At 41.6% G+C, this 27,711-nt stretch overlaps 1 protein-coding gene across 1 annotated transcript in view; it reads left to right on the forward strand.

The window, feature by feature from the left end:
- Positions 1–27,711, forward strand: part of LOC139561290 (SAP domain-containing ribonucleoprotein-like) — a 60,353-nt gene that overhangs the window by 16,339 nt on the left and 16,303 nt on the right. Inside the window, exons 7-9 of the mRNA XM_071378282.1 lie at positions 1,341–1,378; positions 1,466–1,494; positions 8,907–8,975. Of these exons, the coding sequence (XP_071234383.1) occupies positions 1,341–1,378; positions 1,466–1,494; positions 8,907–8,975 (136 nt within the window). The remainder of the gene's footprint in view (positions 1–1,340; positions 1,379–1,465; positions 1,495–8,906; positions 8,976–27,711) is intronic.

Here is a 27,711-nt window from a genome sequence, read left to right on the forward strand (position 1 = left end):
TGTGTCGATCCTGGACCATGAGTTGAAGCTCTGGATGTGAGAGTGTGTCTGTGGCTTCTCCCAGGACTGCCTCAACTCATTCCTGACATCCGTGAACAGGGGGCGGGGTCTGTGGGGGCTGGCTGGCTAGCCGGTGACTGACGGTGGGAAGTAAGCCCCTGCCAGCATGGTTTCAGGGGCTGGTTGTGGATTTGGCCAAGACAGGCATAGCTTAGTCACAGCCCTGCCCAGGACCTCCATCAGCTCCTTGTTGTAAGGATCCTTGTCAGAGATCGGACGGGCAGCCGGCATCTCCTCCTTGTCCTCCTCTATGTCACCCTTCACTCTGAGCCAGGATCTCCATAGGCATTCAACTGGCTCGCATGGAAGTCTCTCAGCTCCCGGTGCGCTGCGTCCTCGAAAGAAGCAGCAGTTTGGGGAAGGGCTGAGGTGGAGGCTCTGTCAAGTATTGGAGCGTATTGCACATTATTTCAGCCTGAGGAGAAAAATATTTTAAAAAACAGATAAACCTGAATGAATCCGTCTGGTACCCACACTCAAAGCTCACGAACACTGTTTGAGTGTGATTGGGAAAGCGATTTATAAAATAATTACCTCAGAATCCTTGGTCTCCTCAAGCGGACACGTTAGCTAGCTATATAGCTAGATGGACCATTAGCAAAGAGTGGGTAGCAAGCTAGCTGACTCAGGCTGCTAAACGGACCAACGCCGAAGGAATCTAAATCAAATCTAAAATATCTTCTTCGCTGCTCGGTCGAATGTGTAGGCCGTCCGAAATTGAGAAGTTTAGACACAAAATAAGAAAATATTAATTTACAGGTGATAAATGGTGGCTTTGTTAAACAGTGGTGGCTGAATAAAGCAAGAGTGACACTCTGGCTGGGCAGTGTGTATTATACCCTCAGGGTATAATGAGTCATGGCCCTGAGGGGCCAATCACTGCCAAGATGGGACTTGGGTGGTTTCAAAGTTGAAAAGTATTCAGTGGTGCTGTCAAGAGACAGCTTATAGCATAGTAATAACTCAAGTTCGAAATGAAGTAAAAGCAGTCATGTACTGTTAATCTTGCATGTAGGCAACAGCAATGTTTCACACTTTTATGACCCCTTGATATCCTCAAATGTATGAAATATTGTGGTTGACAATCAAGTTTTGATCATTACTCAGTGAACCATGTCAGGTAGTTATGTAAAAAGAATATTTAATATACATATTTTATGTGGCAATAATCTACTCCAGGGTCAACTCATATTGGGCTGTCGAAAGGATAGTAAAATGGATGTTAAAAAGATGTTGGCTGTGAGAGTGAATATTAATTGAATTGATCTGATGTTTGTCAGATTTGGTTTACCGGCTCTATCACCGGCTTCCAAACCAGGTGAGTTGGATTTTCGTAGGTTTTTCAGCATGACCAGTCAAAATTGTATGTTGTTATTGATGTATATTTTTTCTCTTTGTCTATTAGGTGCATCAGTTGCAAATAGTAAACTAACTGTGAGTATCAATGGGGTTCATATAATTTATTTATTTTTCTATTGCGACAGTGCCTGCACATAATCAGCACATTTACTGTAGGTTGCTATGACAATGTTGGTGTTTCCCCTCTATTAATTTGGCCAAATAATATGGAACAGGAAAAAATATATTGATGGTAGATGGAAAAGCTTTCCCAAAAACCTTCTCAATTAATGGACCCCCCCAGAGGAAGTTGCCCCCATTATTTCGAAGCAATTTCTAGTCCTAAAGAGGGAATGCACTTTTAGGTTCCACCTCCGAAGAATGACGAAGGCTACATATACATATTCACGAATTGGGTGTGGTAATTTCCATGTGGAGTTGATAAACATCAACAACAAGGGCACTGACAGCTGTCAGAGTATCTAGCTAACATGCTAACCTTATCTAGCTAGCTATCCTGCTAATCTTATTTAGCTAGCTAATGTTATCTGTTGTTGTTGCTGGGTTTTACTACACCGTATTCAAAAGATTAACCAGATGGCTCTATTGCTGGTTCTGTAGATGGATTTATCATAATAAATTATTTAGGGAAAACTTTGCCACAGATGGAAACCACTGGACAATCTTTGACTTCTCCATCTATTGTTTTTTCCAAAGTTTGGCATCTTCCATTTTTTATTTCTCCAAATATGATAGCAGCCTACACCAGAAATAACTAATTTTGATAACCATCTAGACGATACATAGCCTACATACAGTCTACTACTCAATGGGGAGGGCATGAACGGCAACACCGGGACAGTGCCCTTCGCTCCCGCTTGACAAATACTACTGTCCGGTAATGGCATGGGAAGTAGCTACCTAGTAGCCATTAGCCAATATCAGGGTGACAGTCACAGTAAGCACACGTATACAACGAATTAAGTAACAGTAAACCCATCATAAATAGTTTTTTATTTTATTTTTTATTTAATTAATTTTTTTATCCCCTTTTTCTCCCCAATTTCGTGGTATCCAATTGTGTTAGTAATTACTATCTTCTCTCATCGCTATAACTCCCGTACGGGCTCGGGAGAGACGAAGGTCGAAAGCCATGCGTCCTCCGAAGCACAACCCAACGAATCCGCACTGCTTCTTAACACAGCGCGCATCCAACCCGGAAGCCAGCCGCACCAATGTGTCGGAGGAAACACCGTGCACCTGGCAACCTTGGCTAGCGTGCACTGCGCCTGACCCGCCACAGGAGTCGCTGGTGCACGATGAGACAAGGATATCCCTACCGGCCAAACCCTCCCTAACCCGGACGACGCTAGGCCAATTGTGCGTCGCCCCACGGACCTCCCGGTCGCGGCCGGCTGCGACAGAGCCTGGGCGCGAACCCATCATAACAAACAATCGTCAGTTTTATAACTGAAAATTGACAATTATTTGTGTAAAAGTAATAGTGAAATATGACTGACTCATCCATAATTGTCAATTTTCAGTTATAAAACTGACGATTGTTTACTTTTGATGAAAAGTAATTATGATGGGTGTACTGTTACTTCATTTGTTGTATGCGTGTGCTTACTGTGACTGTCACCCTGAAAAAATATATTTGTATATAAGTGTGAAGTGCAAAAACATAAGTTTGCTCACCCTATTTTAATTTGATCCGTGGACACGGGGCTGTTTGACTCATCTCAGTTGCGAAGAGTAGTAACTCAACAATGTCATGCTGGTAGGTAGTAACATTCAAATAAAACGAAACGTAGGCTGAAAATAATTTCTATGTCAAATCATAGGAAAATACAAAACAAAGTGGGCAGTTCAGATTTGTCACTTCAAGCCCAAATATATCATACTTTGACTAAATCGTTGTGCAACAAATCAAATAAATGTTTATTGGTCACATACACATGGTTAGCAGATGTTCATGCGAGTGTAGCAAAATGCTTGTGCTTCTAGTTCCGAACTCTAACAAGTAATCTAACAAATTCACAACAACTACCTTATACACACAAATGTAAAGGGATGAATAGAATATGTACATATAAATATATGGATGAGCGATGGCGTGCGACATAGGCAAGATGCAGTAGATGGTATAGAATACATTATATACATATGAGATGAGTAATGTAGGATATGTAAGCATTATTACAGTGGTGTTATTTAAAGTGACTAGTGAAACCTTTATTAAGTCAATTTATTTAAGTGGCCAGAGATTTTAGTCTGTATGTTGGCAGCAGCCTCTCTATGTTAGTGATGGCTGTTTAACAGTCTGATGGCCTTGAGATAGAAGCTATTTTTCAGTCTCTCAGTCCCAGCTTTGATGCACCTGTACTGACCTCGCCTTCTGGATGATAGTGGGGTGAACAGGCAGTGGCTCGGGTGGTTGTTGTCCTAGATTATCTTTTTGGCCTTCCTGTGACATTGGGTGCTGTAGGTGTCCTGGAGGGCAGGTAGTTTGCCATGTGCAGACCGCACTACCCTCTGGAGAGCCTTGCAGTTTAGGGCGGCGCAATTGCCGTACCAGGCGGTGATACAGCCCGACAGGATGCTCTCGATTTTGTATCTGTAAAAGTTTGTGAGTGTTTTAGATGACAAGGCAAATTTCCTCATCCTCCTGAGGTTGAAGAGGCGCTGTTGCGCCTTCTTCACCACGCTGTCTGTGTGGGTGAACCATTTCAGTTTGTCAGTGATGTGTACGCCGAGGAACATAACTTTCCACCTTCTCCACTACTGACCCGGGCTCCCTCTGCTGTTTCCTGTAGTCCACGATCATCTCCTTAGTTTTGTTGAAGTTGAGTGAGAGGTTATTTTCCTGACACCACACTCCGAGGGCCCTCACCTCCTCCCTATACGCCATCTTGTCGTTGGTGGTAATCAGGCCTACCACTGTAGTGTCGTCTGCAAACTTGATGATTGAGTTGGCTTGCATGGCCACGCAGTCATGGGTGAACAGGGAGTACAGGAGAGGGCTGAGGACGCACCCTTGTGGGGACCCAGTGTTGAGGATCAGCGGGGTGGAGATGTTGTTTCCTACCTGGCCGTCAGAAAGTCCAGCACCCAGTTGCTCAGGGCAGGGTCAAGACCCAGGGTCTCGAGCTTAATGACGAGTTTGGAGGGTATTATGGTGTTAAATGCTAAGCTGTAGTCAATGAACAGCATTCTTACATAGGTATTCCTCTTATCCAGATGGGATAGGGCAGTGTGCAGTTAGATGGCGATTGCATTGTCAGTGGATCTATTGGGGCGGTAAGCAAACTGGAGTGGGTCTAGGGTGTCCAGTAGGGTGGAGGTGATATGATCCTTGACTAGTCTTTCAAAGCACTTCATGATGACAGAAGTGAGTGCAACGGGGCGATAGTCATTTAGTTCAGTTACCTTAGCTTTCTTGGGAACAGGAACAATGGTGGCCATCTTGAAGCATGTGGGGACAACAGACTGGGATAGGAATTGGTTGAATATGTCCGTAAACACACCCGCCAGCTGGTCTGCGCATGCTCTGAGGACGCGGCTAGGGATGCCGTCTAGGTCGGCAGCACTGCGAGGGTTAACACATTTAAATGTTTTACTCACGTCAGCCACGGAGTAGGAGACCCCCGCAGGCTTTGGTAGCAGGCCGTGTCAGTGGCACTGTATTGTTCTCAAAGCGAGCAAAGAAGTTGTTTAATTTGTCTGGGAGCAAGACGTCGATGTCCGCAACGGGGCTGTTTTGCTTTTTTGTAATCCGTGATCGCCTTGCCATGATTAAAAGTGGTGGCTCGCGCTTTCAGGTATTGCGCAAATGCTGCCATTAATCTACAGTTTCTGGTTAGGGAAGGTTTTAATAGTCACAGCGGGTAGGTACGACTTCTCAAATGCACTTGCTTATAAACTCACTCACGAGTCAGCGTATACATCAATGTTGTTGTCTGAGGCTATCCGGAACATATCCCAGTCCACGTGATCTAAGCAATCTTGAAGCGTGGATTCCGATTGGTCAGACCAGCGTTGTATTGACCTGTTCACGGGCGTTTCCTGTTTTAGTTTCTGTCTATAGGCTGGGAGCAACAAAATGGATTCATGGTCAGATTTGTCGAAGCCAGGGCACGGGAGGGCTTTGTGTGCATCGTGGAAGTTCGAGTAGCAATGATTCAGAATTCTGACAGCTCGTGTCGCGCATTCGATATGCTGATAGAATTTAGGGAGTATTGATCTTAGGTTAGCTTTGTTAAAATCCACAGCTACAATAAATGCAGCCTCAGGATGTATGGTTTCCAGTTTGCATGGAGTCCAGTGAAGTTCTTTCAGGGCCGACGAGGTAACTGCTTGGGGGGGATATACATGGCTTTGACTATAATCGAAGAGAATTCTCTTGGAAGATAATGCGGTCGGCATTTGATTGTAAGGAATTCTAGGTCAGGTGAACAAAAGGACTTGAGTTCCTGTATGTTGTTGTGATTTCACCATGAGTCGTTAATCATAAGGCATATACCCCCTTCTTCTTACCAGAGAGATGTTTGTTTCCGTTTGCACGATGCGTGAAGAAACCGGGTGGCTGTACCGACTCTGACAACGTATCCCGAGTGAGCCATGTTTCCGTGAAACAGAGAATGTTACAATCTCTGATGTCTCTCTGGAAGGCAACTCGTGCCCTAATTTCGTACACCTTGTTATCTAGAGATTGGACATTGGCGAGTAATATGCTAGGAAGGTGGATGGTGTGCTCGTCTTCTGAGTCTGAGCAGTAGGCCGCTCCGTCTGCCTCTCCTGTGGTGACCGCGTTGTTTTGGGTCGGCCTCTGGGATAAGATCGTATGTCCAGGGTGGAGGTCCGAACAATGGATCCGCTTTGGGAAAGATGTATTCCTGGTCGAAATGATGGTAAGTTGACGTCGCTTTCATATCCAATAGTTCTTCCCGGCTGTATGTAATAACAACATTTTCTGGTCTAACAATGTAAGAAATAGTACATAAAAAAAACAAATTACTGCATAGTTTTCTAAGGACATGAAGCGAGGCGACCATCTCTGTCGGCGCCAACAACATGGTTAAGGTCTGGCCATTATCTTTCAGCTCAAAAAAGTGGATTTCTACCGGTGTGGGCGTTTAAATGTTAACTAGCTACTAAGTAGCTTACTTGACAGAATGAGATTGTGATTATTTGAATCAATCCAGTATACTCTACGGAAACACTGCTAACCAAAAAACTGCTAGGTGCATGCAAACTTGAATTAAAGGGTTGTAACGGGTTTCGTCCTCTTCGTCTGAGAAGGAGTAGCAAGGATCGGACCAATGTGCAGCGTGGTAAGTGTCCATAATGAGAATTTAATAAATCAAATGAACACTGAACAAAATAACAAAAGTACAAACAAACAACCAAAACAGTCCCCTAAGGTGACATCCACTACACAGAAAATAATCACACACAAAACACAATGAAAAACAGGCTACCTAAATATGGCTCCCAATCAGAGACAACGACTGACACCTGCCTCTGATTGGGAACCATACTAGGCCAAACACATAGAAATATAATCATAGAACAAAACATAGAAAAACAACATAGAATGCCCACCCTAACTCACGCCCTGACCAAACTAAAATAAAGACATAACAAAGGAACTAAGGTCAGAACGTGACACGGGTAATAACTACATTAAAAATGTCAAAAATTTTCCCAGTTCTCAAAAGTGGTCTCCTGGTGTGGTTTTAGCATTGTTGTTTACTTAGAACATCCATTTTTTGGTTTTTATATAAGAAATATGTGATTGAAAGATCTAAACCCTGAAAAAAGGGTGAGGGAATCCGAAACCTGAACACTCCCTACCTCCCCACCACCCTTCCGACAGCCTTGCAGGCATCATTTTTCGGTGATATTCATTGCTTTGATCTCAAAATAGTCATCCACGTGAACCGTGTAGAGCTGTAAAAAAAAACGTGGGGGTCTGACGAAAAGTGGGCAGACGCAGTGTGTATCTCCCATTGAGCTATAAAAGAGAGGGGCAAAAAATATCTTCTCCCTGTGTGATCGCTGTGTGATTGCTTCTTTGGCGGCTGTGTCATCACACATTCCATGCAAAAACTTTGTTCCTGTCTGGGAAATTTGGAATGCAACTCGAGGTAAGTAACCTGTGTTCGAAATAATGCTGCGATTATACTTGATGAAAAGCTAATTATAGTTGCGTGTATGTTTCAATAGCACAAATTATTACACACAAAGTTAACATTAGCTAGTTGATGTTAGCCAGCTAGCTACGTTAGCATCTAAGTTGGCAAGCTAACATTACCACCTGCATGCCTCCACTAACTATGTGTTGCCTCAGCTTACTTCACATGTCTGTCTAATAACCCACGGAACACTTATATGCATTGGAGGAAGCGAGGGAGTAACTTTATAAACTTGGTTGCTTTGTTACTAAACCTAGCATGGTAGCGCGGGCAGCTGCACAACAACGGTGTATACTGGGGTCATAATGTTCCAATACTCTAACAATGATACCAATGAATAGGTACACGCTAGTGCCGTGTTTGAGTACTTACCTTAGGCAAACCCACATTATCACACTGTAGGTAGTCTCTAGTTATTATTTAGGAAATTAGAAAATCAAATGTACTTATTATTATACTGTGTTATCATACTGTGTTGTTGGCATCTTTGTATTAAATAGTGTAATTTATGCTTTCGTTTTCAGAATGAGAGAGTTTTAGGAGAGGGAGTCACTGTCTAAGCTTGAGTCAGGTTTGAGGTTCAAGTGGAGCTGGGCCTGGCTGAAATTAGATGCAAAGACTTATGTCAAGGGATTGCAGCACACCCCTCCCACGTTTAAAAAAAATTATGTAAAGATAGACAAGCCAGGTCATGCAATTTACAGCCGGTTACTGTTTATTATTATGAGCATTAAAATAATTTTTGTAAAAATAATGGGGGTTATGAGTCGTGTATGACAGGTCAGATTATATTAAAATGAGACAGAGTTGTTTAATGTTGGCTGAAAATAAAGTAGTTATTTAGCAGATAGCTTAGACCTTCACCTTACACTTCTTCATTAAACCCACTGGAAAATACATGTCCACAACAAGAAAATAAGAAAACCCTGAACTGTCTGGGGAGACAGATGATCATGTCATAATTAACCTTAAACCCAGACCAAAGAGCCTAACTCCCCAATACCGCAGGACACAATTTTCTCTGTCTATTGTGGTTTGGAAAGTTAGGAGTATTGAGATTGTTCAAATAGGTACTTGTTATTCTCTGACAATATGTAAGTAATATGCAAATTGTCACCTTTTTGGACCCTCACCTGTTTGCATCCCTGTTTATTGGAGAAGAACAAGCCTGTGGTTTTCTGTTTGTAAGAGGATGACAGGATTTGGTTTTCCTCGCTTTTTCAATGTGATGTTATGAATAGGAATTTGTGAACACCTGACTTGTCTTTATGGAGCACATAAATAACACCTCTCCTCCCTCTGTGGCGTTAGGTCAGCGTTGAGGTCCTGAAGAAGCGGGCAGAGCGCTTTGGCATGAACGTCTCCTCTGTCGCCAAAACGGTAAGCTGACTCATGAATTCAATACATAACCAAAATTATGTGAACACCTGCTCGTCTTCTCTCGATCGCTCTCTTCTCTTGATCGCTCTCTTCTATATATCGCTCTCTCTCTATCCTGTATGGCGTCGTGTGGGCGAACGGTTTGCTGATGTCAACGTAGTGAACAGAGTGCCCCATGGTGGCGGTGGGGTTATGGTATGGGCAGGCATAAGCTACGGTCAACGAACACGGTTGCATTTCATTGATGGCAATTTGAATGAACAGAGATACCATGATGAGATCCTTTGGCCCATTGTCGTGCTATTCATCTGCTGCCATTACCTCATGTTTCAGCATGATAATGCACGGCCCCATGTTGCAAGGATCTGTACACAGTTCCTGGAAGCTAAAAATGTCACAGTTCTTCCATTGCCTGCATACTGACCAGACATGTCACCCATTGAGCATGTTTGGGATGCTCTGGATCGACATGTAGGACAGCGTGTTCCAGTTCACGCCAATATCCAGCAACTTCGCACAGCCATTGAAGAGGAGTGGGTCAACATTCCACAGGCCGCAAAATCAAGAGCTTGATCAATTCTATGCAAAGGAGATGTGTCTCACTGCATGAGGCAAATGGTGATCACACCAGATACTGACTAGTTTTCTGATCCACGCCATTACCATTTTTTTGAAGGTATCTGTGACCAGCAGAGACACCTTTATTCCCAGTCATGTGAAATCTATTAATTAGAGCCTAATTTATTTAAATTGACTTGATTGCCTTAAATGAACTATCAATGTACTTTACTCAAACCAGTGAATATCACTTATTATGAATGAGATTATTAACTATCAGCTCTTGGAATATCCAGGGCATATACTGTTTGTATTTTTGTTCTAAAACAGCAAATCCAGAATTTCTTAAATATGTCAAGGGACAAGACATCATAATCCTTCTCGAAACATGGTGTTGTGGAGGCATTGATACTCCGTGTCCCTCAAGCTACAGAGAAGGTTTACTACCATCAATCAAACATAAAAACATTAAACAGGGTCGGGACTCCGGTGTAATCATAATTTGGCATAACCAAATTTGGCTAAAATTTAATAAAGGTACAATCAATTTTGACAATGATGTATACATACAGTGCCGTGGAAAAGTATTTCCCCCCTTTCTGATTTTCTCTATTTTTGCATATTAATTAAATAAATACATTTTTTTTTTTAAGTAGACCCAGGAAGCTAGGCATATGTCACGCGTCACTACTTCTTCACAGGAGAGCCATTTGAACGTAAACTTTATTTTATTTTATCAAAATGCGTTTTTTGGTAGAAATGCCTTCTGGAACGTGAACTTTCATGTGCCTTAATAACAAACTTGAATGCCGTCTGTAAATACGAATACAATTGTTAAATTATGAGCCTAGTTTGTTTATCCACGGAAAAAGTCAGCAACCTTCCCGCTAGCCATGATTGGCTGAGATAATGAGTGGGCTGGACATGCCGAGAGATGAGTTCGGATTGGTCTGCCATATAGCACACTTCTGTATATAACATAATCTGGTCAGTATGTGTAGGTAATCCTATCTAAAGCGGCTTTTTTGAAAGATTTCACGTAGTAGAACTGCATAAGTGTTGCTCTCCACTTTCTGGAGGCCCGAGTTTTGAAATCAGTAGAATTAAAGTCTGATAGCTAAGGAGATGGAGAAAATTCTTGTGTTTGTCTGCATATTTGCAGTCAGAGTCTAAAAGAGAACCCACAAAAGGCTGTTGTATAAAACACCTGTCTCCGGATTACATCTTCAAACTAAGGGCAACCATGGCATCCGTGACAGAGAGGGTGAAGCGTCAATCCATGTATACGGATAAGAGAGCTAGCTACATTTTCAGATATATTACAAGTTTCTAATTTTGTCAAAGTCGTTTTCATTTCAAGTTAGTGTACTGTTAGCTAGCTAGGTAACGTTAGCTGCCTAGCTCGCTAGCTAACGTTACATGTATGGTCTGTGTAATAATATTATTCGTATCTCAGAGCCATTGCTAGTTTTCGCCTAATATTAGCTAGCTAACATTGAGCCTGGTTGGTTGGCTACCTGTAGATTCATGTAGGGTAGTAACGTTATGAGTTGGGATTATGGACCATTGTTTAGCTAGCTAGCTAGGTGTTTATCCCACTGAGCTGTATGGAACCAAAAGTCAGGCTTTGAGTAGTACACATACAACCCGGCTGACAGAACCTTCTCTCCCAGAGTTATAGCTACTGCAGTCCCTGTACTGGGCAAAGTAAGCCAAGCACTAAATTCCTAGAATTACTAGTTAGCCCTGTCCCGGACCTATGGGTTCTCAACAGCCATCTGATAAAAGTTAATGTTCCATATGCTTACGCACAATGTGCTGTCTCGCTCCATTTGTTAAGGCGATTCTTTCACTACTGTCGATCTGCAGGATGCTTATTTTCATAAACATTCTGCCAGCACAGAATGTTGAACAGAGATGAATGTTCAAGTTCGCCTTTCAGGGCATGGCCTATAAGTATCTCACTGGTCCATTTGGACTATTACTAGCCCCTCAGATTTTCAACAATGTGTGGAGGTGGCATTGAACCCACTGAGGTGCAGGGGGCTCAGAATCTCTGTGTACTGTATATAGATGACTACCTGCTTTGTACCCACACACAGGAGCAAGCAGTTAGAGACACGGCTATCCTTACAATCCACCTCACAGAGCTTGGTCTCAGGATCAATCCAATAAAGAGCTGTTTGGTGCCCGCACAGAACAGAATATCTGGGCGTCAGAATAAATAATATTTATTTCCGGGCCACCCAATCAGAGAGGCGAGTCACGTCATTCCGCCTATGCCTCTTCGTGTTCAGGCTGGGGCATACGGTCACAGAAAGGATCTCTGTATATTGGCGTTGATGACCTCCACTGTCTTACAGTGCTTCTAGCTCTACAGCAATTTCTGCCTTTTTATTCAGAATCGTAACGTTCTGATCAGAATGGACAATATGACTGCAGTGGCATACATCAACCGCCAGGGTGGCACCCAAACCATGCACCTTCACAAACTCCTTCTGTGGAGCAGAGTACAGCTCCTTTCTTTACACGTGACCCATAATGAATACAGAAGCGGACTTGTTGTCCAGAGGGAATCCCTTGTACGGGTAGTGGGAACCTCACCTCTTTTGTAGTGGCCCAAATATGGGAGAAATACGAACAGGCGTCCGTAGATCTTTTGGCATTGTGCGTAAACGCACACTGCCCACTGTTCTTTACACTGGCAGGCGACGATGCGCCACCATGGGTGGACGTGATGGCACACCCATTGCCAAGGGTGTGTCTTTACACTTTTCCCCCTCTGTCTGATTCTTCCCACTCTCTCCAGAGTGAGGGAACGACCAGCCCTGGCAGTTACCGTTATGCAGGGATCTGTTGACAACAAGCAAACAGAGATTTTCCGTCCTCGTCCGTACATGCTGGCTCTTTGTGCCTGTTCCGTGATAGGATGAATCTTGAAGGGCAGCTCTGCCATTTTTCAACCTTATATTCATCATCTCCAGCACCAAACAAGTGTCTACATTAATGAACACAGCGTGTTTCTATGATCTGTAGTTAAAAAGATAAGAAAGGTCTTAAGAAAAAGCTTCTCTGTGAAATCACAGGTTAGGATTAAAATGAAAAAATTGATTTTTTTACAAAACCTGCAACGAGTTCTAGCCCAAGGGAGGGTATTTGCTTTCTCCCCACGTTACCCCGAATCTCAATGTTTGAAAATCACTATTTTTAAAATGCTATGAACTTTGAAACTTTTTTTTTCTTCTCCAAAACGTGACGTTTTCACATATGTTGACCTGATACTGTGCTGGAGATAATGAAAATGAGGTTAAAAAGTGATGAAGTTGCCCTTTACTGTGACATGCCTACCGCTCTGTGTTGTGGAGACTATTCAGAGCGCTAGGCCCCTTCTACACACTCACTTTATGACAACGAATGGCGTGTGTTTGAGAGATGATGCGAGCGGAAACGGGTTACTCCCTTTCTATGCTCATTTTCAGAGGTACATTGCTTTCTGCGGGACCATCTCTGCCTGCTATATTTTATTTTTATTTTACCTTTATTTATACAGGTTTTTTCTCATTGAGATAATATCTCTTTTCCAAGAGAAACCTGGTCCAATAGCAGCAGGGAGAATAACGTTTCAGACAAAACAACTTACATACACTAACACAACATTAAACAAAACTATAAACACACATACAGTACAACAATTACATATTACATTAAAAACACAAACATTTACTAAAAACAGCTGGCCTAAAAACAATTACACTCTTCTATGATATATACATCGATCAAGTGTTTAAACTCCACCAACGAAACTAGATCATCACATTTTAAAATGTTCAGGAGAGAATTCCAGGACCACGGTGCTAAGTAACTGAAACTATTTCTACCATGACCTGTTCTAATTTTTGGTACTGTTAGAAGCAAATCAGAATGGGACCGTAATTGATATTTATTTATTGACCTGACTAAAAAAGAACAGAGATAAAATGGCATTTTACCCAATATGGCCTTATAAATCAGTGTATACCAGTGTTTAAGCCTACGCAAGGTCAATGACGACCAGCCAACAGAGCTGTAGAGATCACAATGATGTGTTAGACGTTTCTGATTTGTAATAAACCTGAGGGCTGCATGATACACTGAATCAAGTGCTCTCAGGGTAGTGGCTGAGGCCTGCATATATATAACATCACTAAAATCTAAAACTGACAGTAATGTACATCGTACCAGCTCCTTCCTGGCCTCAAAAGAAAAACAAGCCTTATGTCGGTAATAAAATCCTGTTTTCAGCTTGAGCTTCCTTATCAAGTTCTCTACATGCACAGTGAAGCTCAGCTTATCATCAACCCACACACCCAAATATTTCTACACTTTAACATGCTCTATAGTATGTCCAGCCAATGTAGCAATGACATGATTTGTAACATGCCTGGCATTTGAAAATATCATGCATTTTGTTTTACCCGAATTTAGAATCAGCTTTAAATCATACAGATTCTGTTGTATGATGTTAAATGCTCTTTGGGCATTTTCAAAAGCTAAAGATAAACTACTACCACTTGAATAAAGAACAGTATCATCTGCATAAAAATGAACATCCGCTGTTTCAATAAGATCCCCAATGTTGTTGATATACAAAATAAACAACAGTGGGCCCAAAATAGAACCTTACGGAACACCTGAGCACACCTCTATGGACTCAGATTTACAACCATCTGCCATTACACATTGTGTACGATTTGATAGGTAATTTATAAACCAATCTAGAGCATGACCAGTAATTCCACAACATTTTAACCTTTGCACTAACACAACATGGTCCACGCCTTCGACAAATCGATAAAAACGGACACACAATGTAACTTCTTATCAAAAGCATAGTGGATGTCATTTAACACCTTCAATGTTGCTGAAACAGTGCTGTGGCCAGACCTAACACCTGATTGCATTCCATTTAAGATGTTGTTTTCTTGGAAGTAGGTCTTTAGCTGCCTACTAACTAAGGACTCCAGTACATTTGACAGTACAGACAATTTTGATATGGGTCGATAGTTGTCAAGTAGCGAGGGATCTCCACTTTTCAGGAGAGGCAGTACAAAAGCAGATTTCCATAACTTGGGAATTTCCTTAACATCAAGCGTAAGGTTAAAAATACATGTTAACTTCTCTAGGGTAGGGGGCAGCATTTGGAATTTTGGATGAAATGCATGCCCAAATTAAACTGCCTGCTTCTCGGGCCCAGAAGATATGATATGCATATAACTGGTAGATATGGATAGAAAACACTCTAAAGTTTCCAAAACTGTTAAAATAGTGTCTGTGAGTATAACAGAACTGATTTGGCAGGCGAAAACCTGAGAAAAATCCATTCAGGAAGTAGTTTGTTTTTTGTTTTTGTAGTTTTCTATTCAATGACATTACAGTATCCATTGACTTAGGACTCAAATTGCAGTTTCTATGTCTTCCACTAGATGTCAACAGTCTTTAGAAATTGTTTCAGGCTTGTATTCTGAAAAATGAGGAAGTAAGAGCAGTCTGAATGAGTGGACCCTAAAGTGTCACAGACGTTTTTCATGCGCGAGACCGAGAGAGTGCGTTTCTTGTTTAACTTTTAAATTGACGACGTTATTGTCCGGTTGAAATATTATCGATTATTTAGGCTAAAAACAACCCGAGGATTGAATATAAACATCGTTTGACATGTTTCTATGAACTTTACGGATACAATTTGGATTTTTTTGTCTTCCTGTTTTGATTGCGTTTGAGCCTGTGGATTACTGAAGAAAACGCGCGAACAAAACAGAGGTTTTTGGATATAAAGAGACTTTATCGAACAAAAGGAACATTTATTGAGTAAATGAATGTCTGCTGAGTGCAACCATATGAAGATCATCAAAGGTAAGGGATTAATTTTATCTCTATTTCTGACTTGTGTAACTGTTCTACTTGGCTGGTTACTGTTTGTAATGATTTGTCTCGTAGGCTATGTTCTCAAATAATCGTAAGGTATGCTTTTCGCCGTAAAGCATTTTTATAATCTGACACCGTGGTTGGATTCACAAGAAGTTAATCTTTAAACCTATGTAAAATATGTTTTGTTTTCTGAATTTTTATAATGAGTATTTCTGTATTTGAATTTGGCGCCCAGCAGTTTCACTGGCTGTTGAAGAGGTGGGACGCTAACGTCTCATGTACCCAAGAGAGGTTTTAAGGGGGGAGCAATGATGTCTGCGGCTAGGTGTAGGAGGCGGGGGTCTAGTTCATCAGTGCCATGGGGATTTTAAAAAATCAATTTCTTTCAGGACTTTACACACTTCTGAAACAGAGAAGGATGAAAAGGAGAACCTGGTGAAGGAGTGCACAGGGGTGTCAGGTAAATTTATAGGGGGCTCAATTATACCTTTTGACCTTTTCAAATAAACTGCCTGCATCTAAAAAATGCTGGTTCAAGGCTTTCAGAATGGAAGTTCTCTCAGTTACAATCTGTGTGTCGACCAACAATTGTTAAGGAAGCTGTGTATCTTTTCTGCACTCCAAACCTTTCACTACTTGCCAAAATTTGGATGGATTATTTGAATTTTGTGAATTAGATTTCAGGTAGTGGTCTGCTTTCAATTTATGGATCATAGCCACACCCATATTTCAAAGACGTTTAAAAGCCATCCAATCATCTGCCAAACCAGTCCCTCTTGCTTTAGCCCACCATAGCATTTCGTTCCCTTATGATTTTTGTAAGTTCCTTAGTAAACCAAGGGTTCTCTATATAAGCTTTAACAACGATACAGAGGCGAGACACCCCCTTATCTGACATTTTATGAAGGGCGGCGTCGCTTTCACCCGCTATCCAAGAAGCTAGTCCCATCCTGGGACCTATCTATTGTGCTTGAGGCCATTTCACAGCCGCCGCTGGAAAGCTGGGAAGTGAGACTTATCTCATTTAAAACTGCTTTACTTTTAGCCATTACATCCGCATAGCGAGTGGGAGAGCTGCACGCACTGTCTGTCCACCACTCATGCCTGCACTTTGCCCCTGGGTTGTCCAATGTTACCCGACAACCTAACCCCGCTTTTGTGCCTAAAGTAAGTAGTGCTTACAATAGACTCACTTTGGACCTGTCAGCCTTTCACCCACTGCCTTTTTCCATTTTGGAGGAATGGCGTCTCCACCGCTTGTGGAGCATCTACATGGACAGGACAAGAGCCCTTAGAAAGAGCGACTAGCTCTTTGTCTCTTGGGCACCTCCCCACGCAGGGAGGCCCATTTCTCGCCGGCTCTTATCCCATTGGATAGTGGATGCTATTATAGTGGCCTATAATAGCAACGGTTTACCACCTTCAGAGGGCCTGAGAGCTCATTCCACTGCAAGTTTGGCTGCGTCATGAGCATTGTTTAAGGGCATCTCTGTTCAAGAGATCTGTAATGCTCCATGTTGGGGAACCCCCTCGTTAGAGCATACGGTGCTTAGTGTCGGGACTTCTGGGGGTTGATTCTGTCTAGACAACCTGGCTTCGGAGAGTATATGAGAACTACGGGAGTTGGCTATATCCCCATCGTAAAAGAGATCAAACAAGTATTTTGAAATTAACCTTTGGGTTACTTGACGTAACCCCGTTCTATGATAATGAGTGACGTCTTTCACCACGTTTCCCTTCACGCTTTGCAAGAAGAAAACATATACTTGGAAAGTAAAGCTAGTAGGGGATGACGGAGCCTTATAAAAGATTGGGGGCTTCCAACTATTCGCCATCGCTCGTGTCTGTCTACAACAGATGTGTGATTGGAGCTTCCTTGAATCATATACCCATAGTGAGAGACCTCACTCATATTATCATAGAACCGGTGTTACGTCAAGCAACCAAATGTTTCTTTCTTTAACCGGTGATCCATAATCAAACAACGGGAGAACATCGCTAACTACACATACAGTACATTCGTAAAGTATTCAGACCCCTTGACTTTTAACAAAAAAAATACGTTGCAGCCTTATTCTAAAATGGATTAAATGTTGTTTTTTTTACCTCATCAATCTACACACAATACACCATAAAGACAAAGCAAAAACGTAATTCTTTTTATTTTTGCAAATGTATTAAAAATTAAATGAAATATTACGTTGCGTAAGTATTCAGACCCTTTACTCGGTACGTTGTTGAAGCACCTTTGGCAGCGATTACAGCCTCGAGTCTTCTTGGGTATGACACTATGAGCTTGGTACACCTGTATTTGGGGAGATTCTCCCATTCTTCTCTGCAGATCCTCTCAAGCTCTGTCACGTTGGATGGGGAGCGTCACTGCACAGCTTTTTTCATGTCTCTCCAGAGTTGTTCGATCGGGTTCAAGTCCGGCCTCTGGCTGGGCCACTCAAGGACATTCAGAGACTTGTCCCGAAGACACTCCTACGTTGCCTTGGCTGTGTGCTTTGGGTCGAAGGCGAACCTTCGCCCAAGTCTGAGGTCCTTAGCATTCTGGAGCAGGTTTTCATCAAGGATCTCTCTTTGCACAGTTCATATTTCCCTCGATCCTGACTAGTCTCCCAGTTCCTGCCGCTGAAAAACATCCACACAGCATGATGCTGCCACCACCATACTTCACCGTAGGGATGGTGCCAGGTTTCCTCCAGATTTGACACTTAGCATTCAGGCCAAAGAGTTCAGTCTTGGTTTCATCAGACCAGAGAATCTTGTTTCTTATGGTCTGAGTCCTTTTAGATGCCTCTTGGCAAACTCCAAGCGGCTGTCATGTGCCTTTTACTGAGGAGTGGCTTCCGTCTGGCCACTCTACTGTAAAGGCCTGATTTGGTGGAGTGCTGCAGAGATGGTTGTCCTTTTGGAAGGTTCTCCCATCTCAACATAGGAACTCTGGAGCTCTGTCAGAGTGACCATCGGGTTCTTGGTCACCTCCCTGACCAAGGCCCTTCTCCCCCGATTGCTCAGTTTGGCCGGGTGGCCAGCTCTAGGAAGAGTCTTGGTGGTTCTAAACTTCTTCCATTTGCAAAAATGTCTAAATACCTGTTTTTGCTTTGTCATTATGGGGTATTGTGTGTAGATTGCTATATTTTTTTTATTCAACCCATTTTAGAATAAGGCTGTAAAATGTGGAAAAAGTCAAGGGGTCTGAATACTTTCCGAATGCACTGTACATACAATAAGTGTTTTTCTCATAATAAATAATTTGCTTAATCAATGTCTAGTTATTCATAAAGACAATTCTTTAGATTAAGTGACAGGGCATAGGACAACCGTCACACAGGTAACATATTTATTAGTTAAAAGATAAGTGAAAAGTACAAAATGTCAATTTTCAGTTGAGGCGTTTTCTTTTTTGGTACACCACTTTTTCTGTATTGAACTTTATTCTTAAGTTACACACATACAGTAGCTTTTATAGTGTGGACTTTATCGCCTTATGGAAGATGGTGGCATCTCTGTCAATTGATCTGTTCAGGGATTGTAACTTACATGTTTTGTTATGTATTGTGACGATATGGCTGTCGTTAGTAGAATGTAGTCATGCTATTGAGAACACTGTCACCGCTGGACAGTAGATCTGTCAATTTGCAAATCTTTTTTTTTTTCTTGATGGGAGGTAATCAGTGAACCTGACTTAACCCTTACCTCACCCCTCTCACACATTTGAATCCTTCCTTTGTCTTTTGTGTTGTCGTCCCTCCTGCTATGAGGCTTGCGCTGTGAGGGGAGGGGTGTACATCAGATTTTGGTCAATGCCCCCCACTCGAATCCACTATCCTGTTTGATTGTCCTTGAGAGGCTCTCGCTGGTCAGGGATAATGGCTAGTGACAGGATGGAGAAAGGCCCTGTCAGCCACGGTGATTGTTACAGAGAAGGGGTCTGTCACTGCAACCGGCCAGCCACCTGGAGAGAAGAGCTTGCTTGTCCACCTCAGAGCTATTGTGCCAGGGTGGCTAGGCTAGGCAAGGCCAGTCCAGGCTGGGAAGAGAAGGCAACAACAGTAACACATGGGAGCAGGCTCTAGGGGCAGCAGAGCACAGCATTGTTCTGTCAGGACTGAGGTTCAGTTAGCAGAGCAGGGAGAAGGAACTTCTCCCCTTCAGGGTTCTGTGCTCTATTCTACAGGACCTTTGTGGACTCTGTGCTTTGTTGAAACAGCTTTGCTCTGTAACGTCAAGGTGATGTGCTCCTACGCTGCCATTCTCATCTGCTCAGATAAGATTTTGATGCAATCACCCTCTTGATGTGATTGACGTTGTTCCCTCACAGTCAGTTGAACTCTTTTCTTTTAAAATAATTAAATTATTGCTGCTACAGCCTTACTGTTCTGTCAATGGAATGCTACATTTCTTTCCTCCGAATAAGTGCTTTCTCACTCCAATTGAGCTGGTTAAATGTGAAAGCCAGTGAATGGAGCAACCTCAATAGGCGAAAATAAACAATTGCATTGGTCCAGGAATACAGCGGGGGAGAGCCAGAGGGAGGGAGAAAGGCCCCCCTAACAAGCTAAGATTCCCATGGAGACTTACGCACTTAGGCCTCTCTCTGTTTAAAGCAGGCTCTCGTAAAGTACTTCAGCAGTAGATGATTTCTTTTCTTATAACACATACTCACTCTGAGACACACACACACACACACACACACACACACACACACACACACACACACACACACACACAATTTGCTCCTCACTTGTCCAGCACTAGCCCTCAGAAAAGCAGTCCATTGTTTGCAAGTGAAAGGCTCTTGTTTCAGCTGTGTAACTAAATCAAGAGCTCCTTCCACTCAGAGGCCTACACAGCCTCACTCCTCCAGATTGTGTCCATTCGAGTGGCCGGGGTATTAACTGTGTTCCCCCATTGTTAGGAGAGCACCCCCACAACCTCAACCACTTGCCCCACGCCCAATTTCTCCCGTGGTCCAAGTTTATGCCCTCGCCTTTCCTCAAGGTTTCCATTTCAACCCTTTTAGAAAGACAGCAGTGAAGGAGGTTGGTCAGTGATCCTATTTGAAGTGTGTATTCCATTTAGAAAAGGGGGCAATGTATGGTTCTAATTTTAAATAAATGGATGAAAATTTATAAATTCCAATCTTTCTAAATTTGAGTTGTCAATCTACTACTTGTATGGTCATATTAGAGCCATAGGCTATATCTTTTATGTATCAGTAAGCTTATATCAAGACCTCACACTGACAAAGAATTTATTTGTATTTAATTTGTTGTTTTTTATGGGATAAGGCAAAACCTGAACACTGTGAGAAGTGCACATGGGATTTACAAGGTTTGGAGAGAGTACGCATGGTTTCCTAAATCTAGGAACTGAGCCTCGGGTCAGGTCATTGGTTCCTCTTCCCAGTGCACCCTCTTTGTATGATGTCATTGTGGCAAGCCTCTGCCAGCTAACCCACTTTGCAGCTACACAAGGACATGAGAGGAGCCTTTTTTAAACAGGGTTTGTTTATTCTTGTTTTAATTGGTTAACCATTTAAAGGCCCAATGCAGCCATTTCTATCTCAATATCAAAATATCAAATTATTTTATGGGTAACAATTAAGTATGTTACTGTGATTGTTTTCAGTCAAAATGTTCAAAAAGAAACAAATCACTTCTTAGGAAGACCAATTTCTCAAGCAAGAATTTTGCTAGGATTGTCTGGAAGTGGTCTGAGTGGGGAGGGGGAAAACTGAAAACTAGCTGTTTGGAACTCTCTTTCTTATTGGTCTATAAAGCCATTACGTCATTTACGATTATGAAATATCAAACTGTTGGGGCGACAAAACAAACTCAGGCGAGACGTCATAACATGCTCCATATAAGAGTTCTCATAGCAGCCGCTGGGCCAACCACCCTTCGATCAGTCAGTATCACACAGCTGTGTTCTGGTTTGCTTGTAGCCTACAACGAGCATGTAGATTACTCTACTGTATAAAAATTACAATTTACATGTGGAGTCAACTATGAATGTTACAGCAGTAAAATTGTATTTTAATTTAATAGACAAGTTCAACAATATAGGCCACCTACTGCAGTGCAACAGTAGCACCATTATCTGCTTGATTTCTTGCAGTGTAAACACTTGCCTGGAAAAGTCCAACCTCAGCAAATATAGGGTTAAATAAATTCACCATCAAAAGGTTACAGTAGTAAACTCCACATCCAAGAGGAAAACAATTAGCCAGCTATCAACTCCAGTAAAGTTTGCAAGTGCATGAACGTTTATTTGGCTGTTGGCATAATCACCCGCCGGTAGGCTATGCACATTTGCAAGCAATGTGTGTCGATCGATCTGTTTCTAGCTAGTTTTCTTCACTTGCATACCAGTAGATAGAGCTGGATTTGTGATTATTATCCATAGTGTCCAGCATGCTGCTGGCACTGGCCGTGCTAAGAAGTCTGAAATGTGATCGAACTAGCAAGTGTTTGACTAGGAAAATATTCTCAATCCCTTGCTGAATGAAAATCACCCACAATTCCAGTTTTCATTTAGAAGCTCAAGCTAGCAACATCAAAGCAACTTTGTAATGACAGACCCACCAATCTGTGGTCCTGTGTATCGTCACCTGTCGCACAAACAGGCAGACGGACTGACAGCCAGGAGACAATATTATTAACCTCTAAGGCGTCTGTGTCCCTATACCGGGACGGTTGTTGCTAACGTGCGCTAATGTCACTAGAATGAAGTTGCAAGTAAGAGCCAACATTCCAGGACATAGACATGTCTTATATGGGTAGAAAGCTTAAATTATTGTTAATCTAACTGCACTGTCCAATTTACAGTAGCTATTACAGTGAAATAATACCATGCTATTGTTTGAGAGTGCACAACAACAAACAACTTATCACGACAACTGGTTTGATTACATTCAGTAATCTTGCTCTGATTTGTCATCCTGAGGGTCCCAGAGATAAAATGTATCATAGTTTTGTTTGATAAAATCAATTTTATATTCAAATGTAGGAGCTGGGTTCTACAGTTTGAATCCCTGCTGTGTTTGTTCGTAATATCTATTACCAGATCTAATGTGTTATATTCTCCTACATCAATTTAACAATTCCACAAACTTCAAAGTGTTTCCTTTTCAAATGGTTTCAAGAATATGCATATCCTTGCTTCAGGTCCTGATCTACAGGCAGTTAGATTTGGATATGTAATTTTTTATTTTTTATTTTTTTTATTTTTTTTTAATGGTCCTATCCTTAAGCGGTTTTTAACCATTACGACATGCATTTGTCAGCTAAATTACAAGTTTATTCTGTATCACTCAACTCTCATTCATGAGTCTTATTTGTATTGAGAAGGATATATGTACATGTAGCTAGATATGTATTGTTGATGTGTTGCTGTAGTCATACATGGATCAGAGGGACAGAGAAAGTGCATAAGAGAAATTATCAATAGGCATATGCATTAAATTTCCTGGAGAAATCTGACCTGCAATTTGTAAACAAAGCTGCTGTACTTATAATTAGTAAAACCTTTATTGGTATCACTTTGAAGTGATCCAAATGGCAAATTTATCTTTCATTTATACATTTAGAGATATATATTAAGCCAGAAATAAAGTTAAATTGTATTTAGTCTGGCTTTAAAGATGCACTATGCGGAAATCGCAATGTCATTTCCTGGTTGCTAAAAATCAAATAGTTTGCCTAAATTCAGTTTGTGACAGAGTAAGCAAGTATAGTGTACCGTCTAAACTGCTGTGAAATATATTTTCAAAATAATTTGTATTTTCAGTTGTTTGAAGCTGGTGTACAAAACAGAAAGAAAAAAAATCAAAACGGGGCGGATAGAAATAGCGCACATTGAACAGCTCTACTGTTTCTTAGACTTGCGTTCAATGAGTGACAGATCTATAACTCTCACATTTCTATGCTTTAACTAATTTACCGCCTGACAGGCAGACCAAAACTCTATCCCACCAAAACAATCCCTGAACAGATCAATTGACAGAGATGCCACCATCTTCCATAAGGCTAAGAGAGCTTTAGTTACCAGTGATACCTCACCCCCACTGCCTTTTCATTATCCGAATCTCATTTCCTTGCGGACTTGGTTATGACCGAACCCTCATTACTCCACCTCAGCCCCATGCTGAGCGTTCCAGTCCGACCTGGAAAGGAGGGGTGGTGTCTCTAATGAGGGGTCCCCGGAGATCGGGGGCAGGGACCCGAGAGCGGGTGACGCGCCCGTGGACCTGGCTGTGTTTGGGAGGCGTGATTGGACTAACGTGATTGTTTAAACCACTAATTAAGAAAGTATTATTGGTGCAGCAGTGCTGGCAGCTGGTGTTAGGGAGAGAAGTGAGAAGGTAGAGGTGGATTAGCTGGAGAGAGAAAGAGAACCATTTATAAGGTAAAGAGGCTTGAAGATACAATCGGTTACGGTGGCTTACGTTGAGATTTTGTTTTTGTCATTACCAAGCAACTGGAATTTGAATGATTTTATTTTGCTATCTGACCGTGTGTTCTTTAATTGGATCTCTGGGTCAACAACATGGCCTAAATGTAACTATTGTTAAAAAAATATATTGGTTCTCCACTCTTGTGTTCAGACCACTCTTGTTGTGACGTGTCTTGTAAGAGCGCTCTAATTTACTTCTGCTAATGCTAATACAGGGCTCCAAGCTAATGATGGCTAGCTCCCAAGTAGTCACTGCTGAGTACACTACAGGGATTTTTCTGCCAATGAAATCCTTGGGTGGGCTGCCTAAGTGTTTTTTTTGTCCAAACAGTGTTAAAAAAAATTATATATGAGAAAAACAACCTGCACTCACTAATTGCATAGTTGAGCAGCAAGATGGTTAAATGCCAAGTTGATTAGTTGGTCAATATTTTCAAGTAGTTGACTTTTTCCCCTTGACTTTTTCCACATTTTGTTGTGTTAGTCTGAATTTAAAATTGATTAAATTTAGATTTTGTGTCACTGATCTACACATAATTCCACTTTGACACTATGGGGTATTATGTTTTTACACATTTTAAATAAAAAGCTGAAATGTCTTGAGTCAATAAGTATTCAACCCTTTTGTTATGGAAAGCCTAAATAAGTTCAGGAGTAAAAATGTGCTTAACAAGTCACGTAATAAGTTGCATGGACTCACTCTGTCTGCAATAATAGTGTCTAACATGATTTTTAAATGACTACCGCATCTCTGTACACCCCGCATACAATTATCTGTAAGGTCCCTCAGTCGAGCAGTGAATTTCAAACACAGATTCAACCACAAAGACCAGGGAGTTTTTCCTATGGTTTGCAAAGAAGGGCACCTATAGGTAGATGGGTAAAAAAGCCCTTTGAGCATGGTGTAGTTATACATTTTACATTTTGGATGGTGTATCAATATACCCAGTCACTACAAAGATACAGGCGCCCTTCCTAAATCAATTGCCGGAGAGGAAGGAAACCACTCGGTGATTTCACCATGAGGCCAATGGTGATTTTTAAATGGTTACAAAGTTTAATGGCTGTGATAGGAGAAAACTGAGGATGGATCAACAACATTGTAGTTACTCCACAATACTAACATAAATGGCAGAGTAAAAAGGAAGCCTGTACAGAATAAAAATATTCTAACGCATGCATCCTGTTTGGAGTAACGCATTACTGTAATAGTGCAAATTAACTTTTTGTCCTGAATACACAGTGTTATGTTTGGGGCAAATGGTGGTGGCTTGCATCATGTTATGGGTATTCTTGTCATCGGCAAGGACTAGGGAGTTTTTTTAGGATAAAGATAAACGGAATAGAGCTAAGCAAGGCAAAATCCTAGAGGAAAACCTGGTTCAGTCTGCTTTCCAACAGACACTGGGAGACAAATTCACCTTTCAGCAGGACAATAACATAAAACACAAGGCCAAATCTACACTGGAGTTGCTTACCAAGAAGACCTGGACCCCTTTCTGTGTTTACAAACATTGCCGCACGATGACGATGCGTGCAAGTTGGTGGCAGAACAAGGGGGAGTTCTTATAGAACGGCAACAAAAGCCTATATTTGCATGTTGCTTATGAATTAATTTCACACTACTTTTGGATTGTAATTGGATTTTAAGGCTCATATGAATGTCCTGCTTAATGTAATGTTTGTCATCATTGCAAATCAACTGAATTATACTGAAAAAACAGTTAAACTTCAACCCGTAAAATGGCACTTTGGCTAGCTTTTACGACAGCATATATCAATGAGAGTTAGGATTCTAGCTAACAACTACTGCATCCAAACTAGTTACAGTATTTTGCAAAGATCACAACCAAATATAATCTTAGCGATGGTTCAAGCAAGAATCAAAACGTATGAGAATCCCAAAAAAGGGATTTTGTTTAGAAGTAATAAAAACGTAAATCTAGGGTATGTTGAATGGGCACAGATGGCGATGGCTTTCTTACTGCCGCCAAAAGTTGCGCGCATCAGTGAGTGACGTCAGTGTTTCATGTACTAGAAAATGGTCTTGAATGTTCCTAAGTGGACGAGTTACAGTTTTGACTTAAACCGGCTTGAAAATGTATGGCGAGACTTGAAAATGGTTCTCTAGCAGTGCTTTTGAAAAACATGTTTTGACTTTGTCATTATGGGGTATTGTGTATACAGTTGAAGTCGGAAGTTTACATACACCTTAGCCAAATACATTTAAACTCAGTTTTTCACAATTCCTGACATTTAATCCTAGTAAAAATTCCCTGTCTTAGGTCAGTTACGATCACCACTTTATTTTAAGAATGTGAAATGTCAGAATAATAGTAGAGAGAATGATTTATTTCAGCATTTATTTATTTCATCACATTCGCAGTGGGTCAGACGTTTACATGCACTCAATTAGTATTTGGTAGCATTGCCTTTAAATTGTTTAACTTGGGTCAAACGTTTCGGATAGCCTTCCACAAGCTTCCCACAATAAGTTGGGTGAATTTTGGCCCTTCCTCCTGACAGAGCTGGTGTAACTGAATCAGGTTTGTAGGCCTCCTTGCTCGCACACGCTTTTTCCAGTTCTGCCCACACATTTTCTATAGGATTGAGGTCAGAGTTTTGTGATGGTCACTCCAATACCTTGACTTTGTTGTCCTTAAGCCATTTTGCCACAACTTTGGAAGTATGCTTGGGGTCATTGTCCATTTGGAAGACCCATTTGCGACCATGCTTTTACTTCTTGACTGATGTCTTGAGATGTTGCTTCAATATATCCACATAATTTTCCTACCTCATGATGCCATCTATTTTGTGAAGTGCACCAGTCCCTCCTGCAGCAAAGCACCCCCACAACATGATGCTGGCCCCCCATGCTTCACGGTTGGGATGGTGTTCTTCGGCTTGCAAGCCTCCCCCTTTTTCCTCCAAACATAACGATGGTCATTATGGCCAAACAGTTATTTTTTGTTTCATCAGAACAGAGGACATTTCTCCAAAAAGTACGATCTTTGTCCCCATGTGCAGTTGCAAACCGTAGTCTGGCTTTTTTATGGAGGTTTTGGAGCAGTGGCTTCTTCCTTGCTGAGCGGCCTTTTCAGGTTATGTTGATATAGGACTCGTTTTACTGTGGATATAGATACTTTTGTACCTGTTTCCTCCAGCATCTTCACAAGGTCCTTTGCTGTTGTTCTGGGATTGATTTGCACTTTTCGCACCAAAGTCCGTTCATCTCTAGGAGACAGAAAGCGTTGCCTTCCTGAGCGGTATGACGGCTGGTGTTTATACTTGCGTACTATTGTTTGTACAGATGAACGTGGTACCTTCAGGCGTTTGTAAATTGCTCCCAAGGATGAACCAGACATGTGGAGGTCTACACATTTTTTTCTGAGGTCTTGGTTGATTTCTTTTGATTTTCCCATGATGTCAAGCAAAGAGGCACTGAGTTTGAAGGTAGGCCTTGAAAAACATCCACAGGTACACCTCCAATTGGCTCAAATGATGTCAATTAGCCTATCAGAAGCTTCTAAAGCCATGACACAATTTTCTGGAATTTTCTAAGCTGTTTAAAGGCACAGTCAACTTGATGTATGTAAACTTCTGACCCACTGGAATTGTGAATTATAAGTGAAATAATCTGTCTGTAAACAATTAATGGAAAAATTACTTGTCATGCACACAGTAGATGTCCTAACCGACTTGCCAAAACTATAGTTTGTTAATAAGAAATTTGTGGAGTGGTTGAAAAACGAATTTTAATGACGCCAACCTAAGTGTATGTAAACTTCCGACTTCAACTGCCAAAAATCTA

Source organism: Salvelinus alpinus, chromosome 2, assembly GCF_045679555.1.
Source record: "Salvelinus alpinus chromosome 2, SLU_Salpinus.1, whole genome shotgun sequence".
NCBI classification, from domain to species: Eukaryota; Metazoa; Chordata; class Actinopteri; order Salmoniformes; family Salmonidae; genus Salvelinus; species Salvelinus alpinus.